Source organism: Cyprinodon variegatus, unplaced genomic scaffold (assembly GCF_000732505.1).
Source record: "Cyprinodon variegatus isolate N-32 unplaced genomic scaffold, C_variegatus-1.0 Scaffold143, whole genome shotgun sequence".
Lineage (NCBI taxonomy): Eukaryota > Metazoa > Chordata > Actinopteri > Cyprinodontiformes > Cyprinodontidae > Cyprinodon > Cyprinodon variegatus.
In genome coordinates, this window is record NW_015150596.1 from 45,264 (window position 1) to 67,175 (window position 21,912).

The window sequence follows — 21,912 nt, forward strand, 5'->3', positions numbered from 1 at the left end:
TGGTAGAGCACCTGTGAACATAAACATACGAATTTGACAAGAGATTCTTCTTTTCAATTTTACATCTGGCTATATTTCTAAAGGTTTTTGTCCTTGAGGATCATAAACCGCCACCACAGTCTTTTGCACCATACAACTGTTTTAAAATTGTTTTTTTTGTCCAGTATTCCATCCAGCAGTGATCAACACGTCACTTGTGTGGCCTGTAAGTTTAGATAGTGGGTAGAAATTGAGGAAGACAAAGGGTTGGCAGCTTTACAATTGCACTATAAATTTTCACATATGGGATTGTGGAGTACCTCAATCTATGGATGTTTAATTTGAATTTATCAGCTGCTTTATCTCAGTTATGTTCCTTGCTCCTTATGATGTCATAAAAAACCTGAAACAACAGGATTTAAATTGATGATTTCTAAAGGCAAATAGTTGCACTTTTTCTGTCATTAAAAATACAGTGAAATGAGCTGGATACAAATATAGGCCATGCTTTTCAGATATAGAAAAAAAGGAACATTTTGCATAATTTTTCCATTTCACATCTGTTCACCTATGTGTTGTCAGACAAAATACATAGCCTTTTTTGGTTGAGAATGTCATGCATTAATTCTAATGTAATTTTTGAAATAATTTTTTGATTTTAATGTTTGAAATTAATTAAGGGATACTTATAAATGATAAATAACTTGAACACAGCTTGTCATCAATTGTACATTTATTCAGTGATCAGATAGGAGGACACAGGATAGAGATTAGAAGGTATACCAAATCAGTTATAGTGATGCTGTGATTTTGTGTTCCACTAGATGGAGATGTTAGACAAGCATAAACCGCTTAGTTCAATAACAGGAAAGAGCAAGTGGAGGAAAGAACAAAAACTACAATGGCAATCAAGAGGAAGTGGTGAAGTATGGCAATCAGAGCTGCAAACAAAGGAAGCTATCTTCTTCCTGCATAACAGAGAGGAAAAAAGAAATACGTCACACTTTACAACTATTTCATTCATTCACATTTTTCCACAGAGAATAGGTTCATAATTTACCTGTGTACCAGTGGCCTCTCTATAAGCCAGGAAGCAGCTTCTTTACAGGCCACTGCAGTAAAAAGAAAACAATTGCAGTCAAAGTGGCAAAGGAAATTTATTTCCACTCAAGCAAAACTGAACAGAGACTTCAGGCATTTCTGAGAGTTGTATTTTCCAAAACACACGTAAGAGCAAATAGCACTCCTTAGGGTTATTTTCTTCTTTCCCAAGGTGATAAAAAAGAGGTAGGGAGGCACTTCAAAGGTCTGACTTGAGGCTAGGATACCAAACTAAAGAAAAGTTCTCAAATTAATATCGCCCCCAGATGAGTCTTAAGTGTCCTTGGATGACAAGCAGAGATTGGATTGTAAGCTTGGTAGCTTTTGATGGCCATGCCTGTCAGACTCACCTGCTTTTTAATCAGTAATTACCATAGGGGATTCTCTTGCATTTCTTAATTAAATTGAACCAAATGCAATTAAAAACCACACTCTCATTCCTTTAAATGGGGCTCTGTGGAGTCCTTGTTTAGTTCATGCTGTTATAGAGTAAGCGGTTGAATGGCTGTAGCACCAACCCATCTCTCACAGAGCTGATCAAATCAAGTTGAAACTTTGGATAATAGAGTGAAAAGATTGCATCTTACGACCTAACTGAAAAGGTTAAAGACAATAAACTAGAAGGTGCATTTGTTATTTTGTTCAAAACAAGAGAGCCAGTGTTAGTTTTAGTGGTATGTAAAAACACATGTGGAGAATTACCTCCATTAATTGGTTTTTACCTCCCCAAGGAGGTAATGTTTTTAGGAGAGTTTGTCTGTCTGTGTACAGGATAACTTGAAAATATATCAATGGATTTTAATGACATTTTGTAACCAAATGTTCACCTCAGTCTATGGAACAATCCATTACATTTAGGTGACAATCCAGGTCACCATCTGGATCCAGGAATTTCTTTTCAAAGATTTTGCTTAAACAGGTATTAAAGGTGGATATGTTAGGGGAAAATGAGCTACTTGGCGGAGGTATGCGCTCTCCAAATGCTTTTTCTAGTTAAACATTTTTATCAGAGAACAACCACAAAATATAATGTGTTATTTGTTTTTTTTTAGCGATAGGCAAGCACAGGATTGAACATAATTATGATGTCAAAATACATTAAAAAAAAAATCTTAAAAGTATGATTAGATGTGATTTAAGCCCCTAGTTAACTCTTAAAAAAAAAAAAAAAAACTCTCTATTTTAAGTGTTTGGGAGAATGTACCAGCTTTGCTCATTTACATCTACGACATTTGGACGTTTGTATTTCGAATATGACTCAATCTAATTTAGTCAGATTTAGTTTGGGTCTCTGACCGAGCCACTCTAACCTTCTAATCAACATTACATTGTAGATCCAGTTGTATGTTTAAAATGACCATTTTGGTATGAAGTAAAGTTTTAAGGCTTTAGCTGCTTCTAACAGCTTATCTTTCAGGATTACCCTAAAATTTATTTGGTGATGCGCATTATTAGTTTTTCATTGCACTTACTGGTAAACATATAGCTAAGAAAGTTAAAATTTGATCACCACTGATCTTATATTTTTTAAGTTTAAAAAACATGCATTAATATTTATGCAGTTTGTCTTATAAAATCAATCAAAATTTGTATTTTTTGTATTTTTAAAGTCCCTATCTCAAAGGACTGCAGTTTTTCCAGAATATGTATAAAGTACTCACCATCTAGAGAAGTCTCCAGCACTCCATGAGCTAACAAACACTGAGAAATCACTTGTAAATTTCCCATCTGCTGTCTTCATGTCATCCTTGGAGTTATTGTTGTAGTCGCCACAGGCACCACAAATCTTACCAGAAAGGTTACCATCGACAGTGATAGTGACCTTCTGTGAAATAGAAAAGGTGACCTGCACAGCTGAGGTCCTCTCAATGACAACACTCCTGTCTGAGATCTGGACTGATAGCTCATTTGTCACGTTGCTGGGCAGGGACACTTTCTTTCCATTTACCTGTAAAATATGATACAGAGGGGAAAATAAGGGAAGAAGTCAAATATATTTTGGGAAAAACACAAAAATACGAAAGTGCTTTTTGCTTTATTTTTAAAAATCCGCACCCAGGTTTCATGCTGATCGTTTACTGCCACAGTGGTGTCTTGAAAGAACACATACAAAGTGGCAACAGCGAGAGGCCCCCGTTCCCTGCATATTCTCATGTCCACAACCACACGGAACCACTGCTTGCTTGACTCGTCGCAATTAGAGGCCAACTCAAAAGCCCCTTGTGTTCCTATTGTTCCAGACATGCCATCAAAGGAGCTCAGCTCGCCCACTGGACTGACATTGCAGTGGCCCTGTATGATATGACAACCTCTGACCCCATCTCTGACATCACAGACCTCCCCGCTGGTACAGGACAGCTTTTCGCATGTAACCAGCCCAGAGGCCTGGCACTCACAGTTGGAGCTGCAATCTTTATCCACCACAACTTGACCCACCTGAAATACAGCTTTGGTTAGTTGAATCTCTATTCCTTCTTGACACTTGGCACACCAGTGAAATATATCAGTAATATTTTGGTCACAAAATTTTACATATAATAATTAAAATGAAACCTCTCTTAAAGCTCACCGTCAGGTATCTGCCATTGTGCACACACCCACACTTGTCAAGTGGAACACATTGAATGCCATCAGAAACAAAGCCTTCGTCACACTGGCATCCTTCAAAACATCTCTCAGAGCACTTAACTTGTTGAAGGAAGCTAGCACATGTCCTCTCGCAAGTATCAGCGCACACCTCATAGTGACTGTGAGGAGGGCAGGAAGCAGCTGCAATAAAACAAAATGTGCTAATAAATAACAAAGAACAGATAGCAAGGACAGGCGAGGGAACTGCTGCTGTGTGTGACCTACGGCAGAAGGACTTGCTTCTCCATGGCTGGATTTGAATTCCTTCACTGTGGCAGGCTAGTGCGTAGGCCTGTATGCTGTCGCACAGAGTGTCCTTGTTTCCATCAGTTGCACACACATCAAACACACAATTTGACACATATACAGCTGGATCGATTTTACTGTGGCAGGCTTTAAAAGGGCCGTCAGCGGCACTGATGATGCCACAGGAATCCGGTTTTCTATACAGAGCTTCCTTGGCTGGTTCGCATGCTGGACACTGACCTCCACAGCCACCACACACATATCCAGGAAGGTCCACGGCCCAAGCCCTTCCAAAGTCATCAATGTCATTTGTTTGTTTCCCACCAGGAAGTCTAAAGTCGTCTCTACCATTGGTGTTATAGTTGCCGCAGAGACCGCACATCCTATCTTGGTATGTAGAGGGAACAACCACCTCCACATAGTATATGGTGTCATAGAGAACTTTCAGCCCAAATGCTGTCTGGAGCACTATGTTGCGACCCTCTTGGGTCACAGTCAGATGGCCGTCATTTAATGAGAGAGGAAGGTTGAGCAATTCACCATTCACCTGTGTAAGAGATTTAGTGAAATCATTGTAATCAGTGTTAAGAAATCATTGTTAGAAAGATTAAATCCCTTTTCGCACAAATATAACCCTTTTTAAGAGATCTTTTACTCCTTGTGAAATTGAAAGTAGTTAATTGTTTCTTTCATTGAAACTGAAAAAAAAACCAAAAAAAAAAACAATGAACTACCATTTTAGGGGAGCACTGATCTAGCTGTTCTCAGAATGTTCTTTTTTAAATGAGGTCAATGAATACTTTAGCTATTGCAGCAATTTGATTAGAATCCCACAGACAGAGTAGATGCATATTTTATTGAATAACAAAAAAAAAAAAAAAAACTTTTTTAAACTAGAAGTTGCATAGCTTGAACATAAAGTGATACATATTTTTCCAAAAATTGGGGATTTTTAGTGACAACATAAAAAAATGTAAAAAATATTTTTCAATGTTAAAATTCTAAAATCTCAGATTGTTTAAAACAACAGTGTAAAATCTCACTTAGTGCATGCCTGTTATCATTTTTTATGCCAATAACCTCAATAATGGCCATTTGTCTACCCATATTTTTTTTTGTCTTAACTGTGTTCAAGATTTAATTACAAGGTCAGCATGATCAAAAACCTGCCAGCTTTTTGAATGACATGTTTGAATCTTTAGCCTAGCATGACTTCAGCCTGCAATGTCCACAATACCTGGAAAGATTATCCTGTAAATTTACAATCCAATATCAACAAAATATTGTGACATTTAAAGCATTTAAGTGTTGGCTTTGAATGACTACAAGAAAGTAAAACTGCTTACAAATAAAAATAAAAATAGTATGGCTAACACCTTTTAGACTTTCTTATGCTACTGGTGATATAAAAAAGGTACTGAAAATGTAACATGGATGCATATACAAAATATATGTAGCACATGTCCACAGATGTGTATTACAACTCTGAAAACCAGTTTTCTATTGGTTTAGAAAATTAATTAAAATTGAATTGAAGTAAAATGAAGCTTTTATTCACATATTGTGAATGGCATTTCCTCCTATTGTCATATGCTTCTTAGCTTTCTTATGTGTTTTGAGTACTGATAAAAATAATCTCACACATCTAGGGTAAGTGTTTGCATCTGAATTAGAATTGGACATTTTATTCTGGACTATTTTGAAATTGGATCCTGTGCCTAAGTGTATCTTTTTATCAAGCAATGCCCCTGAGCCATACAAAATAAAACTTTCCCTCTGAGTTTTGGTATCATTAATGTTAAATGTCATTACAACAAAGAAGGTATGAAAGAAACTGACTATTGAATCTCAGAGAGAGTTTAGTTAATTTTAGTTTGAAGAACAGAAAATAACATATTTCTATAGCTGTGTTGGTGGGGCCTTATATGTGTGCTTGATAAAACTGTCAAACTTACAATGACTTTCCATGGCAGACGCTGCTGGATGTATATCACATAATCATAAACTGTCACTGCAACTGACTTGGTTACAGCCACCTTTCCATTGCCAAACTTCTCGTTGCCCTGAGTAACAGCAAATGGTATCAGTCGACCTTTGTCATCATCGCAAACTTTGGCCAGCACATAGACGCAGGTACCCTGGAAATCAAACCTTTGACCATCAAAGGATGTGTAATGAGGGTCCCCAGAAGCCACACATTTTGCTTCTCCCTCAGGATGGCATCCTTTCACTCCATTTTGGAGCTTACAGACTTCTCCTTGACTGCATTTTTCTTTTTGGCAAGTAACAGCCCCATTCTCTCCACAGGTGCATTTCTCCATGCACTTGTCCTCAGGATAGAACACCTCCCCTTTCTTGTAGTACTGACCATCATAGGAGCAGCCACACTCTCTCACAGGCACGCAGGCTTCCCCACTTAGCAGAAAGCCTTGGTCACACTCGCAGGCTTCTGCACAGTGCCTGTGGCAGGTGGCGAAAGAGGTTAAGCTAGCACAGGTGGCTGGGCAACCCGTGGCACACAGGTTGTAATGGCTGTTAGCAGGGCACTTCATTGCTGCAGAACAGAAAAAAAGAAAACAAAAAAGCACACTGGAGATGACATGTATGCCCAAAACAATCCTTTAGGTGCATTTATAATATTTTAAAGCTAGATAATTGAAATGACTGGCGAGAAATAAACATAAATAAACACAATACAGTACAACTGGCTTTTTAATTGTTTTTAGGTGCAGATGATTACTTAGGATGACCAGATTTGGATTTCTGAAATGGAGGACACTTTTTTGTGTGGGGGGCTGCTGGGCCGCTGACTGTACCGGACAGGGCGTTCGAACAGAGCCATCAGCTCGGGGACGGAGCACCTGAACCTGACCCTCTGCTGGTGTTCCCTGACCAGCCCCGGAGCTCACAGCTCGGTTCTGCTGCACTGTAGTCGACCAAAATCCCGGAAGATAACTTTAAAATAAAACAATTGCTATAAGTTAAAGCCTCAATACCGGAAGGCACTGCTTTGTTCATGTCTTCTGATCTCTGCATATCATAATAAATTAATTGTTCTCTCCAAATGACAGTTGCAACTCTTTTGTAGGTTCTGAACAAAATGAGAAAAAGGTATTGGCTGCAGCTCCTGTTTGAATAATTCATTCATTAATCATCATATATTTATTAGTAAAAGAAATGTCCCTTTAATCCCCTCTATACTGATTTGTTTGGTCACAAGCATACTCCCCTCAGTAAATATGTCTCATGACCTCCTCCTCCCTGCTGAATAGATTGCCATAGAAATTCTTATTTAATTAACTTAAATTCAAGCTGGAGATGCTGCAATCACTGATTTTGTATCAGGTGGATGTTGTGTTGTTAGATAAGTTTGCTGTAGTTTCATGTAATTTTCTGCTGCAATCTTAGCTGCCTCCTCTAGCTTTTGTCTAAAGGCTTATTTATACTTCGAAACTAGGTCATCTGCGTAGGTGTCGCAGTGAATGCAAAGACATCCCTGTCCCCTCCGCAGACACTCTGCTGCACCTCTCCCAAATGTTTTGTTTGTATGACCGCAATTGCAGAAAACAACTCCTGAATTTGGACCAGGTAGAAGAGCATGGTGTGTGAGAACGCTGGGACCCTTTTTCCACCTGGATCTCTGCTCTTTTTCACCCTCATGTTCCTCTGTTGTTAGACAGACTTGCCGTCACTTCCTCACCGCCTCGACTGTATCTAGACCCACATCTAGTTTGTGATTGTCCCTCTTGCTTTGTGGCATGGAATATCACATAGCGCAGGCCAAGCTTCAAAATTGAGCATAAATCAAAAATGTCTGCGTCAAGCTCACTGCAACACACTGCTGCGGGGAGTATAACCAGCCCTTCAGGCATTTTTTCTTTTATATTGTTATAAGAAATTATATAGGCCTAATTATGGTGAATTTTAAACCTGGACACAAGTATAGGGGAAGCATTGTTAAAGATTGCTTAATATATCCTTTAGTTAAAGCAAAAACGAAAGAAAAGTACAATGTGAAACTCACGGCAAAACTCATTCGTTCTCCAGGAGTGGATTGTGATTCCTCTGCTCTGACATTCCGATGCGTACACTTCCACAGCATCACAAACTGAGCTTTGATGCCCATGGTACTGACACACATCATAAACACAGTCCTCCATGTAGGAGGAGGGGTCCACGTGTCCGTGACACTCTCTGAAAGGCCCTGCTTTGTCAGCAATTATGCCACAGTACTTGTTAGCTTCATAAACTTTCCTCTGTGAGTCTGAACAAACCTGGCACCATGGCCCTTGGCAGACAGATGAGCAATGGGGTGCGAGTCCCACCTGCCAGCTCTCCCCTAGCCTGGTACCATCAGGGGCAGTCTGTCCATTAGGCATGGCCAGGTCATCCTTAGCTGTGCCATTATAGTTTCCACACAGACCACAAACCACGCCCTGGTAGGTGCTGGGCAGAGTGATGGTCACTTTGCTCCTCCAGTCAAAGCTCACAGTGATTCCGGCCACTGTCTCCACTACAGCTGAACGACCACTTTGAAACACAGCCAGCTCATCATTGTAATCCAGAGGCAGTGAAGCAAGCTGCCCATTCAACTGAAGAGCAGAGAAAAGGGGAGGGGGTGGAGGGATTTTTAGGGATTATGAATTTAATAATTCTGCACACCTCACTGATCCATTCTAATGTGCAGTTAAATCTTAGTTTAATTAAGACTGTCTGGATTTAATTTTTAATATGTGATTAAATATATATACAGTGGAGCATGAGGGATGAGGAAATTAGCACAGATACAAAGGAAATTATCATCCACTCATTTAAATCAGATGGGCTTTTATTTTCATTGATGTGACTGCAAGCTGTGTCCTAATTCTCATCTTTCCACAAATGTGCAGAAAAGCAGATTACTTCTAATGCTATTAATACAACTTCCACATGCATCATTATTTATACCTCTACATCAATACTCACCAAGACCTTGTAGGGGTACTCTTTGCTTATGGTGAGAGTAACCCCATAAATGGAAATCTTAACAGTCTTTGTGTAGGACACAGCCTTGCTTCCCCTGTTTTCATTCTGCACAGTCACATTGAAGGGCACCATCCCAGCCTGCTGAGAGCACACTCCAGCCAGCTGATACTCGCATGTCCCCATGAAATCATACTTGTAGCCATCGAAGGTACGATAGTGCGGGTCACCCGACGCTCTGCATGTGGCGTAGCTGATAGGCCTGCAGGCACGCTGTCCCTCAAATACTGTGCATTTCTCATTAGCAGAACACGAGGCTTCCCGGCACGTCACCATACCAAGGGTTGTGTCACACACACACAGGCGACCGCAAGTCTCATCGGCCCAGAACTCCTGTCCTGGCTTGTAGTAACGGCCCTGATATGAGCAGCCGCATGTTTTAGCAGGCACACAAGCACCAGCGCTGAGGACGTAACCCACGTCACACACACAGGCCTCCACGCACACTTTGCTACAAATCTGCTTTTCCTCAGGGAATGGGCAGGATGGCTGACATGGGCTGGCGCACTCTTCATAGTGGCTGTGGCGTTGACAATTCATGGCTGGATGTAAATAAAATGAACCAAAGACAGGATAAGAATGAAAAGAATGTAAATATTTAACTGCAGTCATCAGCAGAATAACTTTATAAACTTACGACAGCCGAACTTCTCTCTCCAGTTCTTGATTATTATTCCATCCTCTCGACACTGTTGATTGTAGGAGTCCAGTGCCTGGCACAGCATCTTTCTGTCTCCTTTATTTAAACACATGTCATACACACAGCTATTCATGAATGCCTCAGGGTCTAATTTCTGATTACAATTCTTGAAAACATTATTTGTCTCTGCTGTGAGGGCCCCACAAAAAGCTTGAGTCTGGTAGATTTTTTTGTCATTATCACCACAGGTAGGACAGTTTTCTTCACATGTATTCCAGCAAGGATAATTCTTGTCCTGGTCAGGTGTTTGCCAACTCTTTCCCCATTCGATCACTGAGGAGATAGCTTGGCCAGTAGGATCCCGAAGTTCATCCCCTTTGTTGCCATTAAAGTTGCCACACAAGCCGCAGACACTGCCATAGTAGCTGCTTGGAAGCTTAATGATGAGATGCCAGTTCCAGTCATAGGTGACAACCAGGCCAAAATCTGTCTGGAGCTCAGCATTACACCCTCTTTGAAATACAGAGACTTCACCATCACCCAGCTGAACAGGAAGATTTACCAGCTCACCATCTACCTAGAATTGAAACATAAGAACAATATTCAAACAGCCATCAGGAAAATATGGCAGATGAAATATTCAGAGGCTAAATTCTCACCGTGATTTTACCAACTTGGTTCTTTCGAATTGTAATGTTGTGCCCATACACAAACACATCAACCTCCCTGACATACGAAACTGCAGTATTGCCTCGGTTGTCATTCCTCTCAGTTATAGAGAAGGGAGTAAGACCGTCTAGGTTACCACAGGTCTTAGAGATAACGTACTTGCAAGTTCCCTGGAAGTCAAAGTTGTACCCATCAAAAGTGTGGTAGTGGGGGTCACCCCAGGCCCAGCAGGTGCCAGTGAACTTGGGGATGCACACAGCCTCACCCTTTTCAACACGACATGCTTCTTGGACACGACAGTTTGCATCTTTACAGGGATCTGAAAGAGACAGTCAAGAGTAAGTTTCAGCTTTCAAAAATAGTGACACCCCTTTAAAAAAATGAATTAAATGAACAACAGAAAGTTTGGCTTTTATTCCCTTATAAATGCACCTTCTTTCATATGATTGCTTTCTTCTCTTCATGGCCTGTGACAAGAGGGACACTGGGCTGCAAATTTTTTTTCTTTGTCTCTTGCCACTCTTGCCAGTAGATTTATTGAGATTTTTTAAAACCCTCATAGTACATTTATTTAGCATTTAGGTCTATCTCTTTGACTATCAATTACATACATTGAAAATTGTATTTTTTAATATGACCGAATATGAAATATTCCAGAGTTATTAATATAACAATGTGTTGCACTGTAATTACAAACATCATTTTAAAAATAGTCGCACTTCATCATATCAGTTAATATCAGTAACTGTATATAGTGTGTGAATCTTGCCTGTGTTGTAGCATCCCCTGATTCCTTTCCTGACCATGCATTTGGTGTCTTTAGGACATGAATATTTCTCGCAGACAAGGCCTGTTGCCCGATTACAGGTGCACTTTGTGTTACAATCCTCTTCATAGAACATTTCACCAGGCTGGTGAATGAAAAAGCAATGGGTTATACTGGACGAGGGTAAAAATTTATCATTTAGAATAAATCTCAATGAAATGAATATCAAATGCACCACTGAGTATGAAACACATTGATCTCATTTATGGGCTAATTCTCATCACTATGCACTTTTGCATGTTTACTTAACAAATGGTAATGTGTACCTTATATGTTTTTCCATTGTCATAGCAACCACATTCAGTTTCATTGACACATGTCTGTCCATTGAACAGGAAACCAGTGTCACATTCACAACCTTCAGTACAGCCAGTGGGGCACTCAACAATATCCGTAAGGCCGGTACAGGAATCAGAGCAGGTTTCAGCACACACCCGATAGTGGCTATTGGACGGGCATTTCATGGCTAAGAAAGAAAACAACAAAACATAAAAATCATTTTAGAAAAAGAAAAAGTAATTTAAAATAGAAAGAAATGATATGGGAAAATAACAAAACTTACGACAAAAGGATGGAGTCCTCCAGTCGACATCTACTCCTGCCAAGTGACAGTTATAGGCATAGGCTGCTATGCTGTCACAAAGCACATTCTCTTCTCCGTTAGAGGCACACAAATCAAACACACAGTCATCAAAGTAGAGCTGTGGGTCAATTTTACTGTGACAGGCTGCAAATGGTCCTTTGGATGCTGCAATGATACCACAATATGTGGGCTTCGAAAAGACAGCTTTGTGAGCTGTATCACAGTTTGGACAGTTATTCCCCTCACAGCCATTTTCACACACCACATTGGGAATGTTGATCTGCCATGATTTTCCAAACATGTTGACATTATTGGTAACTTGATGGTTGGACATCTGGAAGTCATCTTGTTTATCTCCATTGAAGTTGCCGCACAGCCCACAGACTTTGCCACGATAATTACCGGGTACCGTGACTGTCACATGGTAGACTAGGTCGTATGTGACCACCAGTCCAAAATTTGTTGAAATGACATAATTTCTACCCTCTTGATAAACCTTAAGTGCTCCTTCTTTTAGATTAACAGGCAGGTTGTTAAACTCCCCATTTATCTAAAATGAAAACAATTAGGTCAAAGGTTATAATTTAAAATCAGATGTAGATAGCGTTCAAATGAGAAATTCATTGCTCACCATCACTCCAAATATTTTGTTTCTCATGATGAGAGTGAAGCCATAGGCCTCCAATGAAACCAGTCTGGTGACAGAAACCTTTTTCTTTCCTCTCATTCGGTCCCACTGCACATTCTCCACCTGGACTGAAAAGGCCTCTAGATGTGTTCCCTCCACACCACAGCTCTTAGAGAGAATATATGTGCAGGTTCCTTGGAAGTCAAATTTCTGACCATCAAAAGAGAGGTAGTGGGGATCACCAGAAGCTCGGCAAAAACCTTTACCAACTGGATGACATTTTTGTACGCCATTCTCAAGCTTGCACTGCTCATTAGGACCACATTTGAACTTTTCACACTCAACCTAAGAGAAAGAGAGATAAGAAACATAATTTGTCAATCTAGCAAGGATATTTCCTTTAGTAAGAACACAAAGCCTTTTATTTAAATATTATGAGGCAATACTTTCTTAGCATCCATGATAGGAGTGCTGGACAGTGCCCCCTCATGTATTCCTTCATTCTGCTTGGGGACTTGAACACCCATGTGGGAAACTACATTGACTCCTCGAGCGGTTAGATTGAAAGGGACTGGCCCCCAACTTTGAAATTGAGTCGGGTTTCCTTACTAGACTGGAGTGCATGTCAGGAATTCTCTATAATGAACCCCATGTTCAAGCATAAGGATGTCCATCAATGCATTTGGCATAACAACATCTTTGGCCAAAGCTCGATGATCGGCTTTGTAGTTCTATCTTCTGACCTTCAGCTGCATGTTTTGGACAGAGAAGGGAAGCTCTGTCCAATGATCAATACCCAATGGTGAGATGGATAGGCTGAAGGAGGGGGAAGCAGGCCCAAAGGCATTGTGAGGGTCGGCTGGGGAACATCTGGTGGGGCACTTGGTCACGAGCGTATTCCACTCCCACTTCATATAGAGTTTCTCTTAGATTCTAGGGGAGGCTGATGTTCTCTGCCTCTGTTGTTGATGCTTACACTTAAAGCTGTGAGCATAATTTCTGTTGTAGTGGCCGCACCTGAGCCTGGTGGTGAACGCCGACAGTAAGGAATGCTGTCAAATTGTAGAATGAGAACTATCACCTCTGATTAGCCTGTGGGACTCCTGAGGCAGCAAGCAGGTATTGTGTGGCCAGTTAGGCTGCTGCTCAGGTGGTTGCAGAGGAAAAAACTTGGAGTAGTTTGTAGAGACTGGAGAAAAACTATTGGTTGGCCTCAAAGCGATTCTGGGTATTTGTTTCAATTGCAGCTCTGTTCCAAAACGGTTTTGTATTGTTGGGTTCAAAGGTGTACAAACAAGAAAGCAGTAAGCAGTAAAGATATTTTTTCTATTACATATTGAGAAACAGAAAAAGGGAATATGAGTAAACTTTGTGAATAGGTATCGAGCAGCAATGAGTGTGCCTGGTTAACATAAACTGTAGAGAATATACTGAGGAAGCCGGAGTACCCAGAGAGAACCCACACATGCACGGGGAGAACATGCAAACTCCATGCAGAAAGACCACTTTTCTAATTAGCTTTAAACCTTAGATCTTAGCAATATTCTGCTCTTATGCAAAGAAAAATGTAAGAATGTTTGAGTTCTCCTGGCACCATACTAGATGATTAAATATGATAAATACAAACCCCAAAAGACTTGCAGACAAAATTGCTGTAAAAGGGGTCATGTAAATCGTTTAATAGTGATATATTTCAACTTTAAAAGTCTAAAACAAATTTCATAACGACTCATAATAAGCACTTATTTCCATTTGTGTATCACATAAAATCTCAATGACATACAAAGAGATTTATGGTTGCAGGGGCAAAATAGTTTAAAATCTTTCAGAAAATTTATGTCATACTTTACCTCTCCATCCTGTGCACACTTGCACTCCTCCTGACAGTGACCATTAGGGTAAAACACTTCACCTATTCTGTAGTAGCGGTTGTTGTGAATGCAGCCACATTGCGAGAAGGGAACACAGCGATTTCCACTGAGGATATAACCTTCATCACATTCACAACCCTCCCCACAAAAATCCTCACAGCCTTGAGGAGGAGCTAGACTGCTGCAGGTTGCAGGACACGCAGTTGCACAGATTTCAAAGTGGCTGTTTTTGGGACATTGCACCTCTGTTAGCAAAGAACAAATAGTAATAGTTGTTTGTCACTGGATTATATTAATTTTAAAACAATACATACATATTATATGATTGTTTCTTCCCTTTTAATAATATTGATGTATTTCTTACCACAGAACTGACTGGTCCTCCAGCTGTACACCTTAGCCCCAGCTCCTTGGCATGCAGATGTGTATGATGTAATAGCCTGACACAGTACATCCTTCCTGCCTTTATACAGGCATACATCATAGACACAGTCCTTCAAGTAGTCACCTGGATCTACCTTGGCATGACACTCACGGAATGGCCCTTCAGGGTCTCCAATTATCCCACAAAATTCTTTCTTCTCATATTTTGCCTTCTGGGTAATATCACAGTTTGGACAGACCCCTTTGCAGCCTTCAACACAGCCTGGAATCTCAGCCACTCGCCAGCTTGAACCAAAGTCTTCTGGCTTGACTGGTTTGTTCCCATCCTTTGGTGTCAGATCATCCTGGAGTTTGCCATTATAGTTGCCACATAGACCACACACAGCTCCCATGTAGTTGCTTGGCAATGTAACAAATACAGCACTTCCCCAGTTAAAAGTGACTTTTAGGCCAAAATCTGTGGTGAGAACGGCATACCAGCCACTTTTATGCACAGATATCTGCCCGTCATTGATGTCAACAGGGAGGTTGACTAGCTCATCATTTATCTAAAATGGAGGTAGATTAATTATAATCTTGTGCAATGAAAAGGAACAAAGAGAAATCATAAATATACTTAAACTGTATGGGTATCTTACCATAATCAAGCCTTTTTGTGTCTTTGTGATGATGATTCTGGTAGAGTACACATTAATCTGTACTAACTTAGTAAAAGAAACCACTTTGCTGCCCCGATGCTCATTTTGCACCAGTACTTCAAAGGGAACCAACTCTGGATTCTTGGAGCACAATGCAGCAAGTTGGTACACACATGTGCCCTGAAAGTCAAACCTCATCTTATCAAAGGTTACATAATGTGGATCACCAGTGGCATGGCAGGTACTGTAGGACACTGATTGGCATTTTCTTATGCCATTCACCACTTTGCATTGTTGCCCTGCCCCACAGCCTGTATCATGACACTCTATTTGTCTGCTCCCAGGAACACATTTACAACTTCGCTTGCAGTGCTGGTCAGCCCAGAATGTTTCCCCAGCAGGAACATAGCGACCCTCATAGGTGCAACCACAGTTAGCAGTAGGCACACACTTGTCTCCACTTAAAACAAAGCCATTATCGCAGGTACAGGTCTCAACACAGGGACGTTTGCATTTAGATGGGGCGGTAGGGTCAGAACAAGTAGCTGGACAGGCGTTACCACAGAACTCATAGTGACTGTTGGCTGGACATTTGTCATCTGTATGGAGAAACAGTTGGACAAAGTGCCATAGATGAATTCAAACAACAGATTAGTTATATTCAAATTTAATTTAGTGTATTACTTTACCTTGAGATACTTACAGCATTTTGCCATCTTCCTCCAATTTTGAATCTGGATTCCAACATCCTGACAGGCTTCAGTATACGACTCAAGAGCTTTGCAAAGGAACTGCCGAAGACCACCTCCCATACATAGATCATATATACAATTGTCCATGTAAGCCTGTGGGTCAATGACTGGATGACACTTACTAAATGGACCGGACTTTTTGGTAATTATCCCACAAAATGAGTCAAACCCATACTTCTTCATCAAATGGCTGTTACAGCTGTCACACCCACCCACACAGTCGTCTCTGCATTTGGGATCAGTCCCTAACCCAGGCACCTTCCAGCTGCGTCCAAAGTCCACAATCCCACTTGCCTGGGTGCCTGAAGGTGTGGTAAAATCATCCGCTGGGCTGCTATTAAAATTACCACAGAGTCCACAGGTTTTACCAGCAAAACTGTCTGATAGAGTGACCACAAGATTGTGATCCCAGTTATAACGCACTGTAAGGCCAAAATCAGACTCTATAACTGCAGAGCGGCCACACTGAAACACCTTCAGTTTGCCGTCATTTAAGGTTATGGGCAAGGACCAAAGGTTGTTGTCAATCTGCAATAAAAAAAAGAAAATGCACAAATAACTTAAAAATAACAAACAAAAAAAAATCTGACAATGCACTGTAGCTAATGTGGATTAAAAGTTTTAAGAAACTCTTACCCTCACACGACCTCTTTCAGACCGAGCTACCATAATAGTGATATCATAGACCTTAACTATCACCAGGCCAACATACGAGACTCTGCGACTTCCTCTGTTCTCATTCTGGGCAAGGACTTCGAATTCTGGGAGGTTGCTGTCCTTTTCACAGTTTTTAGCAATGACATACGTGCAAGTACCCATAAAATCAAAGTGCCGTCCATCAAAAGTACGATAGTGAGGATCTCCCATTGCCCAGCAGGTACCAAGATGTGGTTTCACTTGTTCGGCCACACAGGAGGGAAGCCCATCACTCATTTTGCAGACTTGATTCGCACTGCAAGTGATGCTACTGCAGGACAAGGGGGCCTTGTCTAAAAGAAATGAATTGGACAGATTTATCTGAAAAGGTTTGAAGAAGAGATTTAGATCTGCTTTATATTGTATATATTACCTGAATTTTGCCCATCCTTTGTACAGTGTCCTGCAGAACCATAACCATTCATGTGACTGACACCAATGCTGTAGAGCCCAAAGCTAGAACCAGAGCTGGAAACTGTATGGATTCTGTTGCCTGAAATTTCTTTGTAGGAGATCTCTACTGAAGAGAAATCTGTCCCGGTAACCTTCTTCCATTGTATGTCTTCTGGTAATTTTCCATTGTCCCAAAGAAGTCTAGCTGTTGCACTGGTTTTGGCTACAATCAGGGCCTTGTTATCAAAGTTTTCAAGAGCTTCCAGTGAGTAGGACGAGCAAAAGCGGTCCACAGACATAACTGTCATCAAAAATGGATCGTATTGTTGCCACCAGCTATGGTAAACACCATTAAAAAGCAGCAGGACCTGGATGCCATGATCAGACTTAATAAAAAGTGTTTCAGAGCTGCTTAATTTTATTTCCTTAGTCTGGCCTCTGGAGATAGTAAAGTCCTTGTTACTTTTACCATCGTTAATGGTGACATGGCTTGTTTGGGAGGCCAGGAGATAAACAGAGTCATATTTACTCTGGAAGCTTAGAGCCGACAAGATGAAGGTGGTTCCCCAACTGCTCACTGGTAAAAGCTGCTCATAAACATGATTACATTTAGAAAAACGTAAGGTGCAAGTGTGTCCCGAAAAGACAGCAATTGGATGATTGGAGGAAACCCTGCTACCAGACAAGTCTCCATTGCTCTGAAGCTGAACGCTCTCGTATGGGTCAAGGTCTATTGTTATTTTGTCACCTCTTCTAAAGACACGGTTTTGAAAGATAATTGATGCTTCAGGGTATATCTCCACCTGGTTTTTTTCTTTTCCGTTTGTCACAGCAAACTCTTTTTTGGAGCCATAGTAGCCGTTGGTTGGAGTGAAGATGAAGTATTCTGTCCCCCATTCACTGGTTGGATATATAACTGAGGTGTCAGCTGTGTACAGCTTGAAGTTAAAAGAGGTCACAGACACATCTGCTGAGGCTTCAACCTGAACAGTTTTGCAGGACTTTTCACTGCTGTACATCTCAATGCCAGTTGGAATACTGATGGTGACCCTTTCCCCAGCTTCAAGGGTTCTTTCTTCTTTGAACTTCAGGGGAGGCACTTGCACAGTAACTTTGGTGTTGGCTTGAACAGCTGTGATGTACAGCTGATAACGAGGATTGCTGTAGTTTGGTAAATAATTCTGCAAAAATGAGAGGGCAAACTCCCTTCCTGTCCAGCCAGCATGCGATGGACCTAAGTGGTGAAAATTATTGAAAAAAATAGAGAAACACCTTAAGATTAGGTGTAATTTAGGTTGCTTCAGGCAAAAGCTAAATGTACTGCGTTTTACAGATCTTTTTTGCTGGACTGATGTGATAAAAGAATATGGAAACTATAGAGTCTATTGATGCCACAGTGATCCAAGTATTTACAGAAATGGATGACTGGATTGCTGGAAATTATATAGATAAATAAGAATTATGAAAGCTTTCCCTAATAGCACAAAAACCAAACCAAAATCAACAAGACTGCTGGTGAAAATATTTCTATTTCTTCCCCTAAGAATAAAGAACAGTAGCTTTTAATTATGGAGATTGAAAAGTGGGTTGAAAATAGAGAAAGTAACTTGACTGCTTATAAACAGAACACAATAAGCAGACTTCACAAAATGTGGCTACTATACTGTAGGTTAACAATAAAAGTTATTATAAAAAAATTGCTATACGCTTATATGATTATATGTGAGCAAAATTTTTTCAGCTACAGAAATTAAATACCACACTTAAGTAAATCTCACAGTTAAAAGAAAAAAAAAAAAAAAAAAAAAAAAATATATATATATATATATATATATATATATATATATATATATATATATATATAATAGCTGTTGTACTTACAACTCAAAAAAGCCCCCACAACACAAAACAGCAAAGTAGTCCCCATGGCTGAAAAAAATGAATCTGGTTTTAGTTTAAAACAATAAAATAAAATTTGCATTCAGTTATAGTTCAAACAGACCTAGAAACAGTCTTGACGTGGAAAGAGCTTACCTGCTCAGTGATAATGTGTTTTTCTTTTCACTGTTCCACACTGTTATATACTGATAGCTCAAAAAAAAAAAAAAAAAAAGCCAATGTAAAAAAAATAATCTTTCACTCCAACAGTACCACTCCTTTAAAATAAACAAGCAAAACTTTGAGATGACTTTTAGGTCCTGTTGTATGTTGGTATAGGTGTGAGCATTATTACAAACTACATGTCATGGGATAAATCAATTCTGTTTGAGGTGTGACACAACTTGTGACAGGTTATTTGGGAGTTGGTCCTATTAATATTTCAGTTGCTTCCTTCACACAACCCACAAAACTAAACATGGACAGCTCACAAAAAAGGATATTTTCAAAAAAAAAATTTTTTTGTTTTGTTAGTTTTTTTGCATTCCACTTTGCTTTTATCAAAATTATTCTGCTACATAATACTTTACCACGTTCAGAAATGGGCTGGCCTAAAAAAAAAACATGCAGATTAAAATTATTTGTTCTGATGTGGGCAAATATTAATTAAAAGACAAATGCAGTGATGAAAGAAAGTGATTAAACAAGATTACAACTTTTCTCTAAAGTTAATTGAGCATAACATAACTAAACAACCAGAAAAAGATAAGGAAGAAATGACCAAATATCCTTCTCTGACCTATTACTAATGGCATTAGTAATAGGTCGGAGAATGACGAAATATCCTTCCCTGACCTATTACTAATGCCATTCTTGGATTGCCAGGGCCCTCTTATTTAGGAGAAATGCTCATGTGTTTCAACAGCTGATTTTTAAGTTTTTATTGGAAATACCGAATGATTTCAGAACAAGATTAATACATTGAAACCCTAAGCAGAGTTAAATTAAAAGTAAGCTTTTAGTTTGGTCAACATGTTTTTTTCTGACTGAAAGTAAAATTTGGAATGTCTAACAATCTTGAATTAAAATATGATAGGTCTAAAATATCAGTGGAAAAATACAATTACCCTAAAGGAGCTGAAAACAGTTACTATAAGGGTAACCGTAAAACAGATGTTACTATGTTCCCATTAGTCTGAGAGGATTATGCACGTTCAACGCATTATGTGTAATACAGCAAAAACTACGTTATTTTCAGACTTTTTTCTAAGTTGTAAATTGTAATAAGTTAGTGGTTGCTGATGCTTATCGTTGTGTGATTATGTTGTTTGTTTTATAATGCATGTTGGAAACCAGTTCCCCCCTGGGATATTATAATAACCTGAACTAATATGAATTTAAATTAATTTCAGTTCATCATTTGTAAGATTTACCAGATCACCTAAAGTTTAATGTAGGATCCTATCGGGAAAACTAATTGTTCACATACATACTCTGCTGTGGAGTGGAACATATGTTTTTCTGTATGGCTTTCATCAGAGAATTTAGAGTTAAAAAAGATTCAGGAGAGCCTTTACTGTATCTGTTCAAAAATTTAGACAAATGACTTTCTCAAGACTTAAGAAAAATTGAAAAGATGTCAATATGACATGTTTTTGACTTTGTCCCAATAACCTTCTTTGACCCAAGCTTTTGTTTGGAATTTATTTGTTCTTTATTATTTAAGTTAGATGGGATTTTTTGGATCTACTATTTTTAATAACTAGACCCTGTTATGATAGAAGTCATTTTTAAAGCTATAGAAACATCTGTAAAATTCAGGTTGCATACAGAAAAGCCCAACTTTGGGGCTTCTTTGGGGAAGGTTTCAACAATGCAAACAAGTGTGTTCCTCTGGCTCTGAACATGGCTATTTAAAAAGTAAACAAAGTAAAGTAAAGTAAACAAAACCCTGGTTAATGAAGTGTACCTAATGGCCTTTAGGAAACTTCAACAAGTGCAAACAGATGTGTATTTCAGCCCCTAGACATAATTGTTGAAAAGAAACCTGCAAAAACTCTGCACCAGGCAGTCTGTCCTTCCTGAACAGGCCTACTAACCTTTGTGAAATGCTGCAGACCGTTCTGATCTCTCTGCAAGCAAAGGAACACATTGCATTGATTGGATTGGACACAGGACTTCCCTGGGCAGCCTTACACCCTGCAACACATTGGATTTCTTAGGTCAGTCATCTCTGGAAGATGTGCAGCAGAAAAATGTGCAAACAGAGGCATGTGGGATTGGGGTGACCTGAGACTCTTTCCTTGACTGTGGATTCTCTCCCTCTTCACCAGAAAAATGACTCTTAGTTTAGTGCATCATGCTTGTTGAGGATTACCTATCACCATGTGAAACTCGAGAAGCATCATGATAGCCTTTCTTGGAGGGCCATTTACCCACGTAGCTTGGTGTTAAACTTAGCTGTTAAGAAGAGCAAGATCAGTGAAGTGCATCATCACGCAAATTATCCACTTCTTGGTGTGGACATTGTCCTCCCGTACAATTCTTAGTCGTGTAACAATCACATATTTTTTGTCCTTCTTTGACAGTTGCTGGCAGGTATGTTTAGGTTATTCTGCATGAGCAGCAGATAGCATGACAATTGGCTTATTGTCATACCACTTGACAACACAGAGCTCACTGTCTGTCCTTGTAACTGTTTATGAAGCACCTCTTCCATAACGTTTCACTTGGCAGCTTTTTCATTGCTAACAAAACACAGTTCTTCATCACTGCCAGTTAGATACACCCGTTCTTCGGTATTTGATCCACAGCTGGGAGGCTCATGAAAAAGTGATCACAATACATTTTGTACCTGAATGCAAAGTTTCATACAGATGTTTCTAATCCCTTAGAGTTCTCAACTTGTGAGCTCAGCGTCTTTGCTTCCTGGTAGACTTCAGACCGACCGACCGACCGACCGACCGACCGACCGACCG

At 39.8% G+C, this 21,912-nt stretch overlaps 1 protein-coding gene across 1 annotated transcript; it reads right to left on the reverse strand.

The window, feature by feature from the left end:
• Positions 1-700: 700 nt before the first annotated feature.
• On the reverse strand, positions 701-19,109 carry fcgbp (Fc fragment of IgG binding protein). Its single transcript, XM_015376885.1, has 23 exons — positions 19,091-19,109; positions 18,938-18,985; positions 17,037-18,290; positions 16,604-16,956; positions 15,919-16,495; positions 15,216-15,814; positions 14,558-15,125; positions 14,173-14,438; positions 12,326-12,667; positions 11,674-12,244; positions 11,378-11,577; positions 11,055-11,196; positions 10,276-10,604; positions 9,614-10,193; positions 8,920-9,518; positions 7,979-8,546; positions 5,910-6,508; positions 3,934-4,501; positions 3,650-3,849; positions 3,136-3,516; positions 2,742-3,028; positions 1,040-1,091; positions 701-947 (listed from the first exon to the last, which is right to left on the reverse strand). Exons 2-22 carry the CDS (start codon positions 18,981-18,983, stop codon positions 1,082-1,084), a joined length of 9,039 nt encoding a protein of 3,012 aa, XP_015232371.1. The 5' UTR covers positions 18,984-18,985; positions 19,091-19,109; the 3' UTR covers positions 701-947; positions 1,040-1,081.
• Positions 19,110-21,912: the final 2,803 nt, after the last annotated feature.